Consider the following 22,862-nt stretch of genomic DNA (forward strand, 5'->3'; position numbering starts at 1 on the left):
TCACACACTAGACAGATTGTTAGGGAGATCTAACTACAACAAAGCTCAGTCGCTATTCAACAGAGTTGGAGACTCATTAAAATAATCTTAGCAATAATATGGTTAGGAGATAGAGTCAACATTAAAAAAAAGAACCAAAACCAACTATGAAAGACATTTTCCCATTACTCTATTACAAGATACACACTATGGTTAACATAGTATTAAAAATTCTAGAAATCCAAATACAACTCCTTTAAAATTGTATTTTTCTTGCCTGTGTATCATTAATGCAGCTTAAGCAGCAATCATTGTTTTTGAACGTAAAAATCAATTGACTTATACCAAAATTTTTCTCACTGAAAGATGAGCTGAAGGAAGCAGTTTCCCTTTTGAGAACAAATATAACCTAAAGGAAATTCAAAATGGTATTTTTTGAAACCTGAGAAACAAAGCATTTCCAAAAACAACTATTCAGTGCCAGCATCTAATATATAATAAATGTAATAACTATTATATAATACTTCAGATTATTTAGGATAGCTTTAACTGAATTACTAATTTATAAAAATTTTATGCTCTCAAAATACCTAGGATGAGAGAAAAAAACCCTCAGAAGGTGAAGAAGATGAGAAACCCACAAGTCAGAAAATCCAGCTGCAACTTTAGAGCTAGCAACTCCTAGAAGAAAAAGGACAATTTTTCAGTATAACTTCACTTTAAAAAATTATTTTTATATTGGCAGCTTAACTGGGAACATGGCTCTGTCTAACTAACTCGTCTCATATCAGAATTTTGTCTTACAAACATGCTGGCAAGAATGGTAGAAGGAAAAAAAAAATCAGTTAAAACTCAAGGTGCAGTAATGCTGCAGTAAAAGAACCACTATAATGAATAGGAAAAAAAAAAAACCCAAAACAACCCCCCTCTGCTACAAATTTGTCATCACAGTGACTATATGGTGTGTAAGTAGTTGCAGCAGCTAAGGATGGAGGTTTGGTTGTTTTGAGCTCTGCTTTTTGTGGGGGGGGGGGGGGGAAGTGTTTCAGCAAATTTTTTCCTTTGTTTTCCTTTGTTTTGTTGGCTTTTTAGAAGTTTGATGTGACACACAAAAATACTATAAAACTGGAATGGCATGTTGTGTTCAGACATTTATATTGACACAAAAATGAAGGAGTTTAATCTCAGTGCAGACGTATTCCCAATACAGTAATTGCAATGAAGTTTTATGATCATATGTGACACTAATTCTCAATTAAAATTATTATGCATCACAGGTTGAAGTTAGATTTATATATACACACTGTTTCTGCTAAAAAAGGCAAATTATTTACTTCGTAACTGAGCTGAGATGGTGTAAGTCTAGAGCTCAGCATAATTAAGATCACCTCAAATACCACTAACTATAAAAAGTTAACATCTTTCTTATTGACAATGCATGGTTCAATTCAAACCACGTAGGCAATGCATAATATAAAAATTGCCATTTATATTTGTGCAATTAAGTTGGCTCTAAACTAATTATAAGTAATTTTATCCATTCATACATGAGAAAGAAATGAAAGCTTTGGACTTCCACTGCAAATGATGTCATTTTAACCCTTTAGCTTTCCACCTCTAACTTGTACGTCCAAAGTCTAAGTAACATACTGAGATGCTTAAAAACCTGCAGTTGGCACAGAAAGAGACAGGTACAGCATAAAGGTATCTCTACAAATTACGAACGTTAGACAGCTGGGATACCAGCATGCACTAGCAGTTTCACAAAGTCTAAGCCTAAGCCTAATTTCCTTTTTATAATCTGCTCAAGGTCTAATACGGAGATTTTAATCATGCAAATACAATACCTTAATCTAACATGACATTCTCCAGCAACAACAACAACAACAAAAAAAAACCAAACACAGAATTTAATTGGATAACATCTATTCCTTCACACTAAATTAAAGTGTTTGGTAGTGAATCAATCAAAACCAAGCACTTATCCACTGAGAGTTCTAAAAGATACCCTAACCGCTTCCTAATCAGGTGTTGCTTACCTCACTACAGTGAGTAATCCTACAGTATGTTTAGATAAATAAACTATGCTTAAACCCAGCAAATGAATCCCAGATCTTACCTTACGGAGCAAAAATGTGAAACTCAAGCTCAAGTTCAGAGGTAGGTACAAGTTAAGTTTTTCTGTTATCACAAGCCATAAAAGATTTTATAGGAACTACGTTGTTTTTCTTAAGCTGGTTGTAAGATTCAATCCTCTTTCATAATGTCTCAAAAACTGCAAACTAATCTAGTTTTAATGTTATATCTTGCTCTAGAAAAAAAAGCAGAAATAACCAATGCTTGGTCAAATGGAAGATGAGAATATCTATCGTTTATCAGTCAGGTGGTCTCCTTCAGTCTTCCTAAATTATGAGCTGAAAAGATTGCTTATAAGTATTTTTGTACTTGTCTTTCCAACATTTTTTTCCGTAGAACACTGGATATTCAGTATATTGACACTGTAATAAGAGCACTTACATCAGCACTTTATTGTTTACGTTAATCAGTATTCTCAGAATGTACATATCACTGCAGGGGAGCACATCTCCTGTTATGGTCTCTCTGCACTTACCCAACTCTTGACATACCATTGAAAAAACCATTAGTGGATTGTCAAATCATGCATTAAAGGGGAAAGCTCATTCTTTTATTCCAATTATCAAGTAGAATGATTTATAACTGTTGAGTAACATGCCTCTGCTTACAGAAATCCTCCTTATACTAAAGACCATTGACTAACTGCTCAAAGTATTACTGCATTACTATGGCAAATAAATAAAATCCTTGTTTCAGACAGAAGGCTCTAAATTTTCTTTGGGACCAAGACACATTTTATACTTAAAGAGCCTTCTGAAGTTAGATAGAAGTTAGCTGAATTTCAAGATAAGAAAATTGTGTGGAGTTTGACACTAAAACGTAAAGCCACTCTGGCAGGCATTGTTTTTCCCAGAGGGAGTATGCTCTTTTAGCTGAGCAAGAGACGACAGGCAGGTCAATAAAAGTTAGTCTCATTTTCTGTTTTATCTGGAAGCCATTCCAGTTGAGTAAAGATCAGTTGCAATAGCAGACCAATTTTTGTATTTTGAAAAGGTGAAGCATTGTAGTAACAGCATCCTTTACCAAGCAATACAAGTGCAGGTTACTTGTACATAACAAAAATGTGACTGCTAATGACTTTTGTTGTGAGGACTGTTAGACTACATCTGTAATTCCGTATGTGACAGTTTCTAATGTCTCACTTAAGGTACCCCATCATCACCTCCTCCATCCCTGCTTTCAATCAGTTCATGTTTCTTCTTTTGTCTTATTGCCAAACATCGTGTAATGCCCAATGCACCTCCTTTCAAAAACCGTACAAAATTGTCTCCAACCAGAGGACCTAAAGCAAAGAGGTTAGCTTCTTTAGTGCACTCGTAAGTATATGGATCAATCTCAATAGGATTCCCCTTGCATGTGATTGGCTGATTTGAGTGATGCCCTATGCCATGTCCTTGGTCCTTTAGAAAGAAAAGATTTGGGTGAGAACCTATCAGAACTAAGGCTACAGAAAACTTCAAAATTTTCTTCAGTCCAGAGGCGCTCTGAAGAACACATTTCATTTCAGGCTTGAAGGACAGTACGTTGTGTTCAGGGAAACTAGTGTAAGCAGAACGTAGACTAGAATCTACAGTATGTGACTGAGTACACATCATATGATAGACTTTGTGGTATTCAGGATAAAGCGTTTTAGGTAACTGTTTGAAAATTAGACTTGTATCAGTAACTCTTCTACGAAACACATGGATTACTGGGATGTTGTTGTTGTAGGCACACAGTACTGCATCAGCTGCTGTAAGTCCAGCACCCACAATTAATACAGGGTCTGCTTTCCCACGTAATTTGCCTTTGCTTATAGCAGCCCCAAAGTCAGACATGGAATGAAGCACAAAAGGAAAGTCTTCTCCCTCAACTTGTAGTCGGCCAGGAGAATCAAAGGTTCCAGTTGCAAGAGCCACGTTCTCAGCAAAGAGGCAGAAGGGCACATGAGAACCATCTGTTGCCCTCTGATAACCTCTGACTTCCCAGTTTCTCTTAACTAGTGATTTCTGTCCATCTTCCATTTCCATTTGCAAATGCTGCGTTGAAATATTTTCATGTAGCTGACTTTCATCTTCATCATCCGATCCTCGATAAAGTCTGGATACTGATGTTATGTAAACATTATCTCTGAAATTCTTTTGGAGGCCCATTACTTTAACGTAGTGTTTATAGTAACAAGCTATTTCCTCTGGCATTACTCGGTCACTCTTTATGTTTCTAAAAGAAAATTGAAAGGTTTCAGTTAATATTTAGACCGTACTGCTAGTTTGAACATCACACTTCACAAACTATATGACTGTCACATTTCAGAAGCCTGACGCTGCTCAGTGTAACTAACAAGCTTTACAATGCTAAGACAGAAAAACTTTAAAGTGCTAAAGTGACAAGCAAAAGAAGCATAAAAATGTTCTACAGTACCACAGCTGGATAACAGCTCCGTATGGAGGGATTTTACAAAGCCAGTTTAACCTCATTACAGTCAGCAACACAATACTAGAAAAACTGGACTCAGTGAGAATACCCCTACTTAGGATAAAGTAATTAAATAGCACAGTAACTTTTAAGTGTCAACTCAGAAACTCTACGTTTGCTACATTACTTGCCCAGTACAACAAAGAACACTTTACTCAGACATCCCTTGAGTTTTAAATCTAAGTTCAGCAGGTATCAAAATCAATAGTTCCATATCACAAAACTTTAAGTCTCACAGAAATTAAAAAGCAAATGTTATATAGAATCTTAAAGTGAATATATAAATAGGATTAAATGTTTGAATACTTAATAGAAAAAATTCTTTCACTTTGATCTGGTATTACATCTCTGCCGTTCTCATTATGTTTGTTACCTTATAATTTACTAAAAAAAATAAGTTGAAAACAAAGTTATTCTCAACAACTGTATGAATTTTGCTGCTGCACCTTTTAAAGTGAACTCTAGAAGGAAGCCAAAAGAAACACTAGTACTGAACATCAGGGTTGCCACTAAATTATTTTTAAAGAGCACATTTACAAGAGGCCAAGCTACTCACAGATTAACAAGATAATAGCATATGTAATTGTAAATGTTCAGCTTACTACTCTGAAAACCCTGTGAGATGTTTATTGAGGAGGATAATCATGACCTGTTATAAGGAAATTCATGAAACTATTTTACACGACTACAAGTTTTCAAGTGCCATCAATACTTTTAAATATGCTCGTTTAACCGTAGTAAAACGGGTCAGCATTTTTGTTTTTAGTATTGTTGAAATTTAAAATATAAACAAATTAGCCTCAGAAAATAAGAAGCTTATAGGATTTAAGTTAATAAGGAGGCAAGATTACTGTGGTTATCTAAGAAAGTGATTAAAGAACAAAGGTACAATTTCTTTCCTGCAAGTGTTGCATTAAAAGAAGCAACAGTCTGCTCTTGAAGATACACCTCTAATTTAATTCTGTTCCTTTAGTTCTTACCACAGATAGCAAAAAAACAATTTCCTTTAATTTTGATGGAATAAAGTTAGGACTATTCAGATTTTAGAAGAAATTTACCTAGAGTGCCCGAGTTCCTGTGTCATCACATTGGCCTTTTAAAACACTGAATTATTTTCTTAAAATTAAAATCCGTATATAAAAATATTTTTAGATGTAGCCGTGTTTGTCTATAAAGCAAATGCTGAAATATACTGCTAGCATGCATAGCAAATTAAATAAACGATGTCCAAGTTGAAGGAGGAACTTACAGTACTTCTGCCGATTTTAAATTCCTCCCTCAATCTTCCCTCAACTCTGATCAACACTGTTTATAGTAACAGCACTGCTTTGAGAAACGCCACTTGTAAGCATGGTACTGCTTTATGGGTGCTTTTGATACACTCAAAATACATTATTCTGGCCAGCCATTGTCCATTTTCTTCCACCAGAGTGCACAGGCCAGAAACATTTCCAGTGCCATCAGGCAACTTATTAAACAAAGCCAGAGGCATTCCTGTAAACAATAAGGCTGTTTTCCAGTTTTTAAAATAATGATATCTGGATTCTTACAGCAACTACATATTTTTCAAATATGATAAGTAATATTTTACCTGCGTGCGTTTGCTGCCCACTCTTTAAACGCAAGTCCAGGCAACTCCATCCAGTCTCCAAAACTGATTGTTAACATAGAGCCTTCCATAGACTATGGTGAAAAACAAGATGTGTAACCAGATAGATTTCAAAGAGATACATTTATGTAAAACATGGAGAAGTTGTTCTCATTGTACTCATTTAGAGCAATAAAATACTAGAATATAACAATATGTGACTATTATGTGAAAATCTGTTTCCTCAGCACTTCATATTATAGTTAGATACTATTTTAATTACTAACTACATGATCTAATAAAGTTACTGGAGAAAAGCAGAAGGTGAAGAGAGAACAAGAGAAAAGGCACATAACAGCAAGTTATTGAAAACACCAAACTAGACACAAGAAAGTGGTTAAACCAGTGGGATAGGAACACTAACGTTCAAGACTTAGTTTAACAGCACCTGGAAATAATGCAAAGATAGGAGAAAAAGTCACAGAAAATACACTTCAATATTTAAACCAATGGGGAAAAAAAAAAAAAAACATGCAAGACAGCAGTTATGGTCACAAATTCCAAAATTAAGGGCAAATTTTTTCCCTTCCTTTTTTGTCTCTCTAACACATTTGGGCTTAATGGTAAGCTGAACAGCTGGAACTCCAACAGCCGTTACTATCTAAACAATCGTCCTTAGATAGCAAGAAACCCCCAACACTACAAAATTTTAAAGTTACTCTATAAGTGACATGAAGAATTTACTCACATGCCAAGCCCCACCAGGCGGTCCTTTACCAAGCACTATGTGGGGAATATAATGATGCTGTTCTAGCTTCCAGTGCAAAATTGGTGGGTAGTCATATCCAAAGTCAGCATCGGGATGAAGCAATGTATCAAAAAGCACTGCAACTGGATTTGAAGAGCGTCCTTCAAGGCCTTCCGACAAGTACTCTAGATCCTACAGTATGAAAGAAAGTTTTTCAGAGTCATAAAACTTTTACTACACATGATATTATTCTGATGTATAGAGGATGAACTTCAACAAGAAGCAGAGAATTAGCTAAGCTGAAGTTTAAATACAGATAAATATTTAATGAAGAGATGCACTCAACATTTTTTTTAGAAATAATTCATGATTCAGTATTTCTACAACAATGCAATGACAAATACTTGAAGAGAATATGGAAGCCACGAGGCCAAGTTTTGCTGACAAAAACAAGATAGTTTAGCCTCCCAAATTGGCAAAAGGCTCACGGAGGATAGGTGGGGAAGAAGTACATGAAGTGTCTGTAGCCAAAAACTACAGCAACTTACTCTCCTGCCCAAGAATAAGACTTGAGACTTAAGGTCAACATCTTATGCAAACAGCACGGTAGAAAAAACAAAAACCAAACAAATAAAAAACCCCCCACCACACACAGCCAAAGACTCATACTTTTCCACTATGCATATATATGCGTGCTTGTAGTCTAAGCAAATTAGAGTTCACACACACAATACAGTTAACGGCAGCACTGTCAGTAATCGTTCAGGAACACAGTGGGACAAGCAGAAAACAACAACATGGCAAACAAAAGGAGAAGTGAGGAGAAAAATAATGGAGGAGATTTAACTATTCAAACAGGACAGAAAAATTGGATATATACAAGGATAACAAACAGCACAAGAGCCACTGTGACTACAACACAAACAGTGAATGATGTAGATCTGTAAAGCAACTCATTTTTCTTTTCTGAACAGCATACATCTCTAGTGTTATTGAAAATTGAGTCCCAGTAAGAACTATATTATTTAGGAATATTTTAACTTGAAGTATGTGTACTTCAAACACGTTAGTAGCATGCGTTCTTCAGTCCTTAATGATAGTGCCCAAACACTCCAGCATGTGAAAGCTGAAATCCCTTTTATCAGCTACTCCCTGAAAAACTAAGTGCTGCCTTAGACAGTTTTGGCAAGTAATAAGGATATGACAAAGGGCAGACTGTAAAAAACAGCCCTTGTCTAGTGATAGCCAGTTGATTCCACTTAAATTAACAGAGAAACAAATAACTTGGTAATGCACTACAAATAGGACTAGACAAATGCATTAGTTCTCCACGATAATATATGTTATTTTGGGGATAAACAGTTCCTAAAATGCATTGCTTTTCACCTGAAATATATAGATTTGTTAACAGCTGTTGAGGAAGGTATATACTGACCTTTATTTTACAGGTAAGAAAAATGAAGTCAAGAAATAAAGCTAATTGCCTGAGGCCACTCAGTTACTGAGTGTTAATGTGGTCTTAATTCGTTGTGTGTCACGAAAGTTAAGACCTTTTTTGTGCATGGCACTATGGCACTACTTTTAGGCAAGTTACAAAAGCATTTTAAACAGGATCATAAAAGAAAGCCTACTGCTTCATAACCTAGTTTGTAGAAGGAAAGGATCTGGATAAGATGGTAACAAAAGCTTACTTGATCAACAATAGAAAGATGTCGGGCTTCTTCTAATTTAGTATGCAGAATGGGGTTCGGATGTATAGCTTCAGGAGACAAATATGGCCTGTATCCAGACAGCAGGTAAGAAAGACAAATTCCTGAAGGTCCATTTCCTATTAAAGAAGGAAATTAATAAAAATGCCAGTAAGCTAAATTTTGTATGTCATCAAATAAGCAGCAACAAAATTATACAGTAATATATAAGGATGGTATCACATTATACTGAAGAAGCTTATAATCTTTGCCGTAAAACAAAGTCTGCCACTAGGAAGTTCCTCCAAATAAGCTCAGCTGCATCTTTTTCATGTAACAAGAAATTAGTTTAAAAGTACACGTACAAACATAATATTTAAATCAATCTTTAAAATAATTATTTTTTGTTTACACTACCCAAAAAAATGCAATACAGGGAAACAAAGTCATAGGACTTTGCATCATGGAACACAACTCATTAAAATTTTTTTCATAGTTTAGTATGCCAAATTCACTACTGTTGTATGGAAAGGATCCAATGGATAACATTTGGTCTACCTGTCAACCACCGATATCTGAATAGTTTTACCATCTTACAGCTTTGTGTTCTCACTTACATTGGGTACTGTAAAACAGAACAGAAAGACAACAAGGAGTATATGCTGTTTACACTGACCACAAGAGAAGAGGAAGAAATAAAGAGACAAACAGAAACAAAGCTGAAGATGGCGCAAGTCAGAAAGAGAAGCTATAGACCTAGCACAACAGAAATGTAAAAAATGAGTGAGGACAAATATATACAATATGTAAGTGCTAAAGAACAAGAAACTCATTTAAGACCATGTTCATCACTAAGTATAACAGCAACAATATCAATGCAAACATCTTCCTATATCCTCATTTGTTTCATACCATTTTATAGTTTATTTATATGAATTATTGTAATTTTAATATACTATTTTTCAAATGTTGAAAGCTGTGAAATAGATGGGACAAAAATATTACTGTAAGGTAGCACAAATATCAGGTAAATATTTATGTTCCTTTTACTAGTACTAAACAAAGCAGGGGATCATATTCATAACAGGCAAATACTCAAGGTATTAAAGGAATATTCATATTGCAAGGTCAAACAGCAAAAGTTAGGTAAAGCTAAGTAAAAAGAAGTATGTGTTATGATACATAACGTAAATGCGTGACTATGTACTGTTGTTTCGATAGCTCCCCTTCCTCATTAACCGAATGAAAAGCACACTGTTCTCCTAATGAGACACTATTCAATATTTTGTCTTTGTTTTCCATCTAAAGTGGCACACATGGTATTTACTACATGATGTTATTCAAATTCTGAGCTAAAGATGAAATCACTAATTTCTTCATGGCTTTTATATAGCGTTCATTGCCAGGATGTTAATTCTCACTTCCTGCCCTTTCAACTCTCCTTTTGATCTCAGTGTTCGCCCTTCATTCGCACTCCCCCATAACCTACCCACGTACTACTTCCATCACTAGTTTCCAATTCTACTTCTCCGATGTCTGTCTCCTCCTCTCCCTTTTCCAGTTTCCCAGTCCTGCATTCCCTGGTTTGCCTAGCCACTATTTTTTATTCTGTTCCTCCTGTTCATTCCCACTCTCTCATACATTGGACATCTCTTTCCTCCTCCACCAAGTTACACTCACTCTGGTCCCAAGCAGTAGTATATACCATACAACGGTGCAGGCAGAGACTGGCCACGAGCATGGGCTCCAGAAATTGTCAGAAGCTGAGACTGCTAAGATAAAAGAAGTCTTCAATAAGCATGTTTTTCCAAAAGCCTAAAATCTGAACCATTACATGAGACTATACAACGAGTCCCTTGCAGACTCTCTAATCAAATACCTAGTTTTTGCACCAATACATGTAGGCAAAAGCATTAAAGTGCTTGAAAGAAAACTGTATACTGCAAGGACCACTAAGCACTGGAAAAAGACTGCCTAGGGACATTGTGGATCTCCAACACTGGGATCTTAAAGTTGGAACAAAAATCTGTAAGGAATACTTTAAGTATTTGTGACCCTGTGCGTCTGTCTCTGTCTGTTTGTCTGTGTCTGTCTGCACGTGCCAAACCACTTCCATCTCCATTTTTCCATTTCCAAAGAAAAAGATCATAAAGAGACTTCCAGATAGTGAAAACTCTTCCTTACTCTCACTCTTAAACTGTTCTACCCTCCCACAAACACATGTCAGCATGAGATTGCAAGTAACACTTCAATTTAAACCTCACCACAGATGCAAGCCCCTCTTATCCTCTACTTGCCATGTCATAGAGTTGGATGTGAGAGAGAACCTTAGCAACATATTGAAGCCACCTATACTAAAAATCACATGGAACTGTGAAGACACTCTGATCATATCTATAGTTCAAGAGCATTCTCATGACTCTCCATTTGGGAGAAATTTGTATACTTCTGGAAGAATTATATATCCGGTGCATAATAAAGAAAGTTTGTTTTGTTTTACAAACGTATAACTAGGGTTTTTTTTCCATGTTGTGGTGTAACCTGTGAGGAAGTCTGCAAAGGAGGGAAGAAACATATACCAGCATACAGGAATGCTGTGCTAAGGATTATTCCCACTGGATAAGGCTAAAAAGAACCAACTGGAAAACAAAAGCTGCCAATACAAAGGCTAGCAAGGGCCAAGATTGTTTTAAGGTGAATTACTGAGTCCCCTAGTCACTCCCCTAGGACTATCCAGACAGCTGGTTCAAACTCATTCCCTGTTCTTCAAGCAGGCCCAGTCCAGGGAAAAGAAATTCCCTCATAGAAATGCTCTCAAGAATATGTAAGATGAAGTTTCTGCTGCAAGGTATGCAACAAATTTTACTATGATTCTCTCACAAAATCATGGGGGGGGGGGGGGGGGAGCTTTTTAAAATGAGAAGTTTAAACCTGAAGAGTTTGCTTTTTATTCACACACAATACTTCCCATAATGGCTCTCACCATGACTGAGAGATTAGACACTACTATTATATACATTTTAGATTTGTAATTAATATATCCCCAAACCCTAGAGCCCTACTTAAAAAGTAGTTAGCATTTTGCTTCAGCAGTGGAAGAAGCTTCTGATCAACAGTAATTACAGCAGAATTAGCTTTGCATTACGTGCCTAAATTTAAAGCAAATAACTAAAGACTTGTTATTTGGATGAAAACTTAAGACCATACTGTCTTTACCCAGTGACAACCAAAACTAGCGCAGAAGATGAAAATGTTGAGCACAGAACATCCTCTAGATTTAGAACTCCAGCATGAAATTTTCCATTTCCAACTCATTCAAATGGAATTTATCTGTTTCTTCACAATTTCTTGGGGAAAAACAGATACAGTACAGTACAGAAGTTACCTAAGATTATCACAGTTACACAGCACCCTATGCAGAACAATCTATCCAAGTAAAAATCAAATCATAAATTAGACAATCATATAGAAAAAATGGAATGGTGAAGCTAAAGGAAGGGCAATATAAACTAATGTTCAATCATGAAGTCAACTGCTTATACATATATACCATCTTTCTCTGATTATTAAAACGGTAAGGCGGCAGCACCAGGAAACTAAAAGAAGAAGGTTTTAACATAATGGAATACAGGAAACTGGAGACCGCCAAGATACTCCAGATATAAAAGAACAGCACAGAAGGGATCAAAACAGTAGTACATGGGGCAAGTGGGAGAAGATAACTTCCTTTTGTTTTCTTCTACAGTATTATATCATTTTAGGTCCTTTCTAGGGCTTCTTCAGACAGCCATGAATTAGAGATAATAGGCTGTCAATGGAGAAAATCAACCTGAGAGTTTTTTCTAAGAAAATCTGAGAAATAAAATTTGAGAGAAAATATTTCTAAGAGTATCTGAGGAAAAAACATTCAGACAATTCGGATGACGTATTTGTTTTCCACTAGAAATAGTCAAGGCAGCTGTGTTTGGTGTGAGCACACAGAAAGGAGTTCTAGACAAAGTAAGTATTGAGCACAGGTATTTGCATAATGCCTATTTACAAAATTAAACAGTGAAAATTGAGTCATTAACCATATGGCAAACTTATACTGAGGTTGAAAAAATGCCAGGAAACTGTTGCTGTTCAACTATGATGCAGAATTCACCAAGTGATTCATGTCTGTCACATCCACATTAATATATTACATGAGCACTATTTTAAGCTATCACTGAATACAGCTTTGAGAATAGGTATTCACAAACACCAATATTTCAAAGTAGTGTAGGTTTACTGTGAACATATTTCCTGAAAACCTCATTCTCTGGATCTCTCTCTGCTTGCTTGCTGTTGGTTTGCTGTAGCCCCAAAAGCTTTGGGCCAGACCACTGCAAGCCTCCTTTACCCAAGACCTTTCCTTTAACCTTTCATCAAGCTACAGCAATAAGGAGTTGGTGACCTGCTGTTGCTGAAAAATCTTGGCTGAATACAAATCATCCTGGCACTCTCAATCAAAACAGTTCTTCTGCTAAGACTTGTTATTTGTTGCCAAATGCAGTTCAGCTTTGTCAACCCACAACTTTAATTCAATACACTTCAACTGCAAGGCTTTGAACATAATTTAATGGTACTACTGTTAACCATAAGAAACATATCAATCTCATAAACTTATTTGCTACGCAGATATTATTTAATTATAAATAACTTTGTACAGCAGATCTGTAAAGGCAGCGTCAGAGAATTAAAAAAAAAATACGAAAGGAAAAAACTCACCTATTACTACTACAGGTAGAGTGAGAAGAGGGTCCCCAGGCAGAACAGTTTCTTCTATTAAAGGCATTCTTTTAATCTTGCTCCCAAGGTTGTCACCAAAATACTGGACAAAGGAATTCAAAAGCTGTCCTTCAGTCTCAGGGCTATTGTAACTTCTAATTAAGAAGGAAAGAGGGGATAAAACCAAAATGAAACAGTTGAATTACGATCTGAAGAGCCCCTTCAAAAATAAAGCTGCCTTTGATGTTTTATTTTAAAAAGCTACGGAATTTGCAAAAACAAGAATAAAGGAGATACTCCTCATCCAATACACAGAATTTTACTCTTCAGTACAGCTTTTCTAACAGCAGTAAAAAGAAAAAACAAAAAGCTGTTTCCGCAAGAAAGCCTACAGAAGGATAATAAATGGACAGATGGCTCCACAGAGATGCAGCTCCTTCTTATTTTGGTGGATACAAAGCCAACTAAGTATAGCAAATAACAAATACTATTTTGATCAACAACACACAGCAGAATTTGTTTCTCACTGTCCTTATCAAAACAGGAGAGATAAACTACCTGGCCAACTAATATAACACCAGCCAAAGGCTGCCTGAGCAGCTAAGATGCAACAGCAGCCATTCACAGGCCTTCCTACTTGCTGAGCAGCCTAGAGGACTTTACAGTCAGAAACTTCTGTTCAGGTAAAAGTAAGGCAGCCTAAGTCGGCAGTGGTGGGAAGACGGAGAAAAATTTGATCCCTACGCAAGCTAAGCATAACCTATTTTATCACTGTTAAGTGTCTACAGAAGGAATTGTCATCCATCAGTCAGGTCAGCTGTTGCACAACAGACCGTTTTCGCAACCAGTAGACTACGTAGATTCGTTAGCCTTCTCTGAAGCCTTTCCAGGTCATTAAAGGAGCGCACAGCTTATCTGTATAGCTAAAAAGGCAATGCTGAATTAAAAAAAAAAAAACTAAACTAAAAATAAATGCCAATGACAGTGTAAGTCTTTGAAATAAAGAATTAATAACAACTTTTTAAATAAAAAACACCCTAGTCACCTGAGGTAAGCCTTTTTTGCTTTAAAAACAGAGTACACTTATTTCCTAAGAATCCACACACCTTAAAGCTATTCTAATATTTCAGAAATTGTTTTCTACGTTGGACCAAAAAGCGTAAGATGCATCCAGTTCCCATGGCCTTCAAGAAGCACTGTAAATTCCTGAACCCCACAATACTCGCGGTTCTACTACAAACTTCAAAAACCAAAACAAAAAAACCCTTTCCTCAATGGGTAAGTCAAAAGTAAAATTAGAGACATAGCTGGACAGTAACAACAACATTGGCACGCACTGTAACATAATCCTACTGGTACTGTTATTTCTTTGTTAAAAAGGTTGGGAAGCTCTTCTTAGGTTTTCTTTACTTCAGAAAAGAAATACTTCATTTTTATTACAGTGCAGGAAATACAGAAATAAAATTTGCAAATTACTCCCTTACCATTTGACTGCATTACAGCTGCACATTAGCTCTTCAGGATAATGGAAATGCATAAAATATGAGCAGTGAGAGTTTGATGAAGGTGAGCAGATAGCAGAGATAGGATATCTAATTAGCATACTGCTTTTTTCCACCTCTTTTTGCACGTTTGTACAGGTAGACTATATTATCTTCCGGCCTCTGCTCCAAGTTAACTAAGGTAATGTTATTCTACGTCTTACTAAAGATAGGGTCAAAGAGAGCGCACATGCTTCAGTGCAGTTTTAATATATCGTTCCCTGCTAGATGGGAGGAAAAAAAAAAACCACCACCATTTCAAGACTTCTTTTATGAGGTGTAAAAGAATCTCAAACAGTAAAAACAACTTCAACAGTGTACGACCAATTACAGAACTGGTAAACTCATATAGCGCACAATCTGAATTTTGCAGAGCAATGCCCACATACAACCTGCAGTTTCTGCAGCGCGTTCTTACTTTGTCATACCAAAACCCAGAAAGATCTTATATTCGGGTCTGCTACCTTCATCATCTTTCTAACCTTAGAACAAATACCGAATTGAAAGTCAGTAAATAGCAGAACTTTTTATATGAAAGCAAACAAAAAAAAAACCTCCCCCCCAAACCCACACGCTTGGCAGACGGCCTTGCAGCGGTGGGGATCTGGTAAAACGTATATGGCTCCAGTCCTACGGAAAGGCCAGGGCGCACAGAGGTGAGCCCCTTCCAAAGCTACTCCTTAGTTTGCCTTATGCTGGTCATGCTAAACGAGCCCGAGAATTATGTTACTTCAAAGAACTGTATTTTAAACCCGATCACCATTTTTGTGTTTTAAAGCTTTTCAGTTATTTTTAACTGGCCTGAGAGAAAGCGGTAGGAGGAAAAAAAGTACAGCACGTACGTAAAGGACTCCTCTGAAAGCTCAGGGCAGCTCTTCCATGCGACCTCTCAATTTACAGCAGCTTATTTAGATAAAAGCTTTTTTCAGTCAGTAGTTTTGAAAGATCCGCCAAGAATTTTCCGCATACTTCTCAAAATAAATGAATAAACAGACCAACCGACTCTCTACGGGGGAGCGAACAGAAAGCTCACTATACAAAAGCAACGCTGCTCACACTTAAAGTCTGGTCTGAAGTCCGCACTTCGGAGAGGGCGAACTTGCCAGCGCCAGATTTGTGGGTTTTTTTTTTTTTTTTGGGGGGGGGGGAAGGTAAAACACCAGCGGAACCCCCGCCGGTGCGGGAACCCCCCGCGCTGCAGCACCGCGCACCCTGAAGCGAAACTGGGCAGCAAACGCCGCTGCCCTCGGCCGGGCGGGCCCAGCCCCGAGCCCCGCTCGCTATTTACACCCTCTCGCCGCCCCGCTGCGCGCACCGCGCTCCGCCGCTGCCCAAGGTCGCCGGGCGCGGTGCTGAGGCGGGCAACCGCCATGCCCTCACCTGCAGCCCTGCGCGCTGCCGCCCGGGCCGGGCCGGGCCGGGCCGGGGGGCTCCCGGCCGCCCCCCGCCGCAGCCCCGGGGCGCCGCGGCCGCGCTCGGCGCTCGCGGGCCAACCGCCGCCCGCGCCGCGGAGGCCGCAGCGCCCCGGCCCGCCCCCCGCCGCCGCGCAGGCTCCTGGCCGCTCCGCGCCGGCCGCCCTCGCCCGCCCGCCCAGCCGCTGCGCCCGCCGGCCCCGCGCCGCCTCACCTGAGGGCACCAGCCAGGGAGCAGCGGCAGCACCACACGGGCATCGGCGGCGCCGGCGGGCTGGCGGGGCCCTGCGGAGCGGCTGCGGCGGCCGGGGGGCGTCGCGCCGCGGCTCCCGCGCCTCCTCCCGCCGCCGCCGCCGCCACACTGGGGCCCGCGCGGCTCCGTCGCTCCCTCCCTCCTCCGCGCTCACATGCGGCAGCGGGTCACACGCGGGAGGAGGAGCCGCCGCCAGCACCGGCAGGGCGGGCGCCGGCCGCTGCCTCCTCCCAGCCCCGCTGCCACGCCGCGGCGGCGGCGGCGGCGCCTCCTCCTGGCGGGCAGCGAGGGGGGCGCACGGGGCCCCGGGCCTGGCGAAGGAGGCGCTGCCGCCCCCCGCCCCGGCGGCGCAGCGCGACCCTCCTTCCGCCGGGGCAGCGCCGCGGACGGGAGGGCCGGGCCCGCCCCTGCCCGCCCCTCGCGGGCCGCCCTGCCGCCGCCGCCGGCACCTGCCGCCCGCCCGCCCGCCCCTCGGCGCCTGCCCGCGGCCGCGGCTTGTGCGCGGGGCCGGCTGCAGCGGGAAATGAAAACCGGGTCTGGACTTCCTTTTTTTTCTCTCGCTTTTTCTGGAAAGCAGCATCCATGATGTCCTCAGATCTAATTTCTGACTCCCCGGGGCCTTTTGTTATTTGCAGCACAGTACAGTGTGTGAGGTCCTGTCACGGCTCCATTTTGGAAACCGTTAAGAAAAAAAGAGTGCAGAAAAAGGTATATTTTCCCTCTTTGTAAAGAGCTATTTGAGTGAAGAGCAGAGACAGGTAGACCGTTGGGTGAAGGAAGCCCTTCACCGTTGCTGCAGTGATTTACGGCACAGTGGTGGCCCAGCCTTTCCTGCTCGAGCGCGTTTCTTACCGGGCCGCAGTCATGTCACACGTAAAACCCCCGTGCTGGAGATCCGTGGGGCAGAAGGCAGGCTAGATTAAAAGGTTGCTAGGCACCGTTTGACTAATACCTACTTATTTAGGAATGATACTTTACATATTTTGTTAGCTACTTCACATGATTTTTGATTATAAATATTTTGCAAGTGTGCATACTTTAGAGAGGTCATTTCTTAGTCCTGTCTTAGTTGCAGAAGGGTTGAGGTTGGAGGGCCCCTCTGGCGTTGGCCTAGGCCAGCCCCTGCCTGCCCAAGGCAGGCTCAGCTGCAGCAGCTGGGACCGCTGCTCAGTGCCGTGTCCAGACGGGTTTCGGAGATCTCCAAGGATGGCGATGCCACAGCTTCCCTGGGCGACCTGTTCCAGTGTTCAACCACCCTCACAGTAAAAATGGTTTTTCTTATGTTTAAACAGAAATGCCTGTGTTTTAATTTCTGCCCATTGACTCTTGTCCTGTCACTGGATACCACTAAGAGTCTGACAGTCATCTCTGCTCCCTCCCTTGAGGTATTTACACACGTAGGTAAGATCCCTGCAAGCTTCTCAGGGCTGAACAAGCCCAGGTCTCTCAGCCTCTCCTCGTCATGGTGCATCTGTTGTTTGAGACGCTCATGTCTTATAGTGGCTTTGTCTCTCTCAAAGTCTACTGAGAAGCAGTAAGGGAGAATGCTAAGAAAATCTGCAAGTTGTTCCTTTACTAAACAATTATAACCTTTTGCGCAGAGATAAATTTGATGATTTGAAGTGTCTTCTGCTCTATAAACACATAAAATGAAGATCTCATGAGGCTGTAGAGTCTCTAAAGTGACTGGTGAGAGCTGACAGTCCAGTTCACCTGTAGGCTGTTCGTTCAACAGTCCATCATGGCTATAGTGAGCAAATAATTACAGTTTAATGGCATTGATCCAGTTTCCATTAGAAAGGGATGGCAGTATATTTAGTAGGTAAGAAAACAGGAGTTGGGATGTTACACTGAGAAAGTACAGGATCTTGGTACAAAATTTTTGTTTAGAAAGTACAAAATCTTCACCTACAGTTGAAGGCTTTGTTCTTCGTGTATACCGTGTTAGGCATAGCAGGTTTTTAAGACTAAAACTAACAGTCTGAAGCTGTGTTCAACTTGCTCTTTTATTGCCTCAGAAGATTGGAAAGGAAAAGCGTCCTAAGAAAATGTAGTTTTCAGAAAAATACTTGAATGATTTGTACATTGACCAGATAACTCGTCCTATTTGGATATAGCTGCAGTTCTATTAAAATCATATTCTCAATTGCAACAAATTACAGACAGATACAACAGAAACTGAAAGGCAATCTTAAGTTATTTCTTAGAGTATTTTGCTCGTAGTCAGGGTTCAGCCTCTTCCCAGGTAAAAAAAAAAATCATTTCTGAGGGACCTCACACTTCAAGGAAACTAGCTATGGCCAAGCAGAATTTGTCTAGGTTTCACTAGCTTTGTGATGGCAGTCAGATGACATTGACTTCAAAATCATTGTATTAAGGACACAGACAACTTCAGGTACCACACGGCCTTTGGCCACAAACTGCTCTTTATTTTTGCCTCATCAGCAAATCTCATCACCTAGACTATGACAGTGAACCTCAGCTGTATTGTTATTATTACTAGTTTGTGACCTTCTCTTTGTGGACATAACCTTGAATAGAAGAGAAAAACAGCCACACCTGTGTCCACACCTGTGAACAGGACAGGTCTTTCCCCAGTGCACTTGTACACTTAAAATAAAGATTCTAACAGACATACAGTTTGTGATACAAGGGGGATATTTCATCAACCTAACAAAAACTCATCAGGCATCTCTGGAAATAATTTTCTGAGTAGATGGCCTTAGTTATAATTAATTATATGCTTCTCCCAGAAATAAGTTCTTGATGTCCCCTGGAAATTCTACACGTTAGTCAGGCTGTCTTGAACGTCTTAGTTTTGTGAGACGGTTTGTTTCAAATCTGTAACTGTGTCAGGATAAAACATGCTGCCTTCAGAGCTATCTTTCTCATAGTGAAAGGGGTTTAATAATAAGGAAGTAACAAGCAAGAGGAGAGTAAAACACACCACAGTAAAACACAAGCAAGAGGAGAGTAAAACACAGTAGCCACAGCAACTGTTTCCTCACCTACACAAACGCATTTTAAAGGGATTTATATTTGTCGTTCTGTTCATTTCTATTGATACATTCAGGCAGTTACTAGATGCTGGGTATAGTCTAAATCTTTACATTTTATATCATGCTAACCAATTAGCTAATTTAAAGCTTTTCTATTTCACTAACACTCGTTATACTATTTTAGGTAGTCATGTGTTTGTTTAAGATTTTTTTAAATGCAATTGAATTCAAAAGATTTTTCTTCCTAAAATATTCAGTAAATCATTATCTCAGCCAATAATGTATGATGTCAGAAAATAGGTGAAAATCACAATGGTAACTTTGACCACCAAAATTTTTAATGTAATCTTCCTCTTGATCAACCAATTGTAACTATCATACAGCTTGACACTGTAGAATTCCTGAAAATCCTATAGACAAATGAGATACAAACGTCAGAGTAGGGGACTGTTGTCCCAAGCCATGATGCAAAGCATGGGAAAGGTGTCCTTGGCTTCATCCTGTTCAATAGAACCAGCATGGTGTGTGAGTAACTGAAGAAAAATAACAACTGTGTGCTGAATGCAACCTGCACACTTTAATGCAGCATGGAAAACAAAGAATATGACTGCAACATTTTAGTAAGATTCTTGGGCCTTCCCGCTATTGCAATATGAGATTAAAGCACAAACTGGGTATGCGTTCGACCTGCAAAGCTTCAAATGTCACTACAGGAGTGTGATGGACTCTGTCCTCATAAATAAAGCAGTATCTCAGCACTGGAGCTTGCGCAGAACAGATTTCTCAGCATTAACAAACTTGTTCCCTGTAGCATTAAATAGCTCTGAAAGATGCATGAACTGCAAGGCCTAGTAAGCTCCAGTGTGCTGAAACTTCTTCTGAGATGAGAAGGCAGAAAGTCTGCCACAAGTCTGTGGGACTCAGTGTAAAGTGCTGAAGAAGGGCTAAAGGTGATTAGGAGGGCTTGAGGTCATTCACTCATACTGTTAAGCAAGATGGCAACTGGGAAATCTAGTTGTCAAAGAACTTTCTCCCAGGCCACAAAAAAAGAATGATAAAAACAGGGGAATTTTAATCAAGTTCAGCTGCAAGTATAACATATCCTACAGAAAGGTCAAGGTGCTAACCAAGAGGAGCAAAGAAAAGACACCCAGAGAACAGGCTTAGAGGAGCAGGTCTGTCATGTTGAGAAGTTCCTAGGACCTTCTCATTATCTGTCAAATAAAACTCTTTTAATGGTTTTTTAGAACAGGCTTAAAGGGGCAGGTCTGTCATGTTCAGAAGTTCCTGGGATCTTCTCATTACTTGTTGAAAAGAAGTCTTTTAAACAAACGGTTCTCTTCAGAAGTTGCAAAGTGGTAATAAAAGAGTACTTTCTGAGACAACAAAGACGCAGCAGTTTCTGTACCAAAGAATGAACTTAACAGTATAGAAGGATTGACAGGAGAGTCCTTAGTGCCTTTTTTCCACTTCAGAGGGATTTATCTGAATATCTCAAAAGGGGTCTATGTAGCATTCTGGGACTGTAGGATATGAGAAAAATTCGGATGGTGCAAAGTTAAAAATCCCAGCCAGTAGTAAACTATCACTAGTGCATGGAAGAAACTGATATTTCTCAACATTACACTGGACTGCTTTTGAAAGACAGATAAAATCAGATTGAGAAAGACCGAGAGATTATGACATGACAGAAGGGTAGAGGCCTAAATGATCTCTGGGAAGGGGTGCACATGGAAGAGATTAACCACGTGGAGTCTGCTGATGCTGTCAGTTTTCTAGACTCTTAGGAAAAGAGCTTACACATCCAACCCCCCATGAGATCAGTTAGTTTTCCACGCTGTGTTTTAGTAGAACAAGTCAGTAGTGATTGCCTTTTGCAAGGCAGGGGAAGAAATTTCTGAGTAAACTGCTGGTTGCAAGGTAATGGGGAGGATTTGTGCTCCCAAAATTTAGGAGTGATTCTGACCTTCTCTGTGCTGCTTGACAGTAAAGGGAGGTTAGGGACACCAGTTTCCTAAGGCATTTAAAGGTATGAATACTGGCATGAAAACCTTCTAGTATAGATACCTGTAAAAACCTGTTAAAACAGAAGAACACTCAGTTTACAAATACCTGGAGAGTAGAATGAGCAGAAGCGCAGAGACGGCAGTTAGCGGTGGAGATAACTCTAGGTTTTCTAATTATGGATGGTACAACTTTGTCAGACTCCGTTTGTGTGAAACCGAAGGGCGGCTGTGGCCTGGTTCTCGTGGCCCCAGGGCCCGGGAGGAGCTGGCAGCCGGTCCCGGCCTGCTCTGAGGAGGAGCGAGGCCTCTCCAGACTTGCAGACCGCTCACAACCAGAGACTGCACTAATGACCGCAGAAAGATGGATGGTCTTTATCATCTTTGAATTTGCAGAGGGTTCTGCTTTTTTTTTTTTTTTTTTTTTTGCCCTAGAGGGAAGAAATGCACCTCAGGTGTGCTTGGAAGATAGTATTTTAGGGAGAGAGAACAGCTAGCTGGGATCTAGTTACCATTAAGTGAGACTGGAAAGGGGCTACGTGCCAGAAAGGAGTATGTCAAGTAGCAGGTAGCTTACAGACTCTGGGAATTGTGGAACTCAACAGTTCAAACAAATGCATGGAAGTAAACACGTTTCAAGGCAGAAAACAAACTTGATGACATACCCCTGAATAAAGCAAAAGGCACATATTCAAAATTCCCAAGAATTTTTTGTTTGTTTGCAAGAATGAGTATGTGTGTAGGAAGATATGGGCAAAGACATATCCTATAAAACATACTAGACCGACCTGTTCTGTGAAATGAAATTAATTAAACAGTTGCCTGAGGCAGCTGTTTTGGCCGTAGAACTAGAGAACCTTTTGGACAGTTTGCATTTCGCTTTGGATTTGTGAACTGCTCTATGTATAAATTTATAAGCATACAAAATTATCCACAGTAAAGGTAAATACAAGTAAGAATAAGTACCTAAGAATGTGCAGATTGTATTCTGCAGTGTCTTTAATAGATGCACACATTTAACTAGCTACACTCTGTTGTGCATATGAAGTTTTATGTAGAGAATTTTCAGTTTCTAAGCAAAACTGTTACCTCCTCGCTAATTATAATATGTATAATGTAGATAAAATATGCAAATGCTATTTCAGAAATATAATTAGTCCGGAAGTTCTGTTTCTTTTTGCAGCTACATATCTCTAGTGTGACCTTTGAAGGATCCTTCAACACTATCTGCATGAGTAAAAATAACATAAGCATTTAAGATTTATGAAAAATATACTTGGAAAGCATGTGAAAGTTATATTAAAATTGCTGT

The 22,862-nt window shown here is 39.7% G+C and overlaps 1 protein-coding gene across 3 annotated transcripts; it reads right to left on the reverse strand.

The window, feature by feature from the left end:
* Positions 1–2,483: 2,483 nt before the first annotated feature.
* OSGIN2 (oxidative stress induced growth inhibitor family member 2) lies at positions 2,484–16,635 on the reverse strand. Of its 3 annotated transcripts, none has more exons than XM_068933085.1 (6): positions 16,510–16,635; positions 13,343–13,497; positions 8,597–8,733; positions 6,906–7,097; positions 6,161–6,252; positions 2,484–4,314 (listed from the first exon to the last, which is right to left on the reverse strand). In XM_068933085.1, exons 1-6 carry the CDS (start codon positions 16,551–16,553, stop codon positions 3,258–3,260), a joined length of 1,677 nt encoding a protein of 558 aa, XP_068789186.1. In that variant the 5' UTR covers positions 16,554–16,635; the 3' UTR covers positions 2,484–3,257. The 3 variants fall into 3 exon arrangements, with proteins under 3 accessions (XP_068789186.1, XP_068789187.1, XP_068789191.1); XM_068933086.1 differs by lacking the exon at positions 16,510–16,635 and adding an exon at positions 16,264–16,322; XM_068933090.1 differs by lacking the exon at positions 16,510–16,635 and adding an exon at positions 15,726–15,955.
* Positions 16,636–22,862: the final 6,227 nt, after the last annotated feature.

Source organism: Struthio camelus, chromosome 2 (genome assembly GCF_040807025.1).
Source record: "Struthio camelus isolate bStrCam1 chromosome 2, bStrCam1.hap1, whole genome shotgun sequence".
Lineage (NCBI taxonomy): Eukaryota > Metazoa > Chordata > Aves > Struthioniformes > Struthionidae > Struthio > Struthio camelus.

Bases quoted from the DNA above. Each gene is read 5' to 3' on its own strand.
- OSGIN2 (XM_068933085.1), bottom strand. From the start codon at position 16,553: ATGCCCGTGTGGTGCTGCCGCTGCTCCCTGGCTGGTGCCCTCAG. The intron at 13,498-16,509 runs GTGAGGCGGCGC...CTTCTTAATTAG, and splicing joins TCCCTGGCTGGTGCCCTCAG to AAGTTACAATAGCCCTGAGA. The intron at 7,098-8,596 runs GTAAGCTTTTGT...TTCATACTGTAG, and splicing joins ATCTTTCTATTGTTGATCAA to GATCTAGAGTACTTGTCGGA.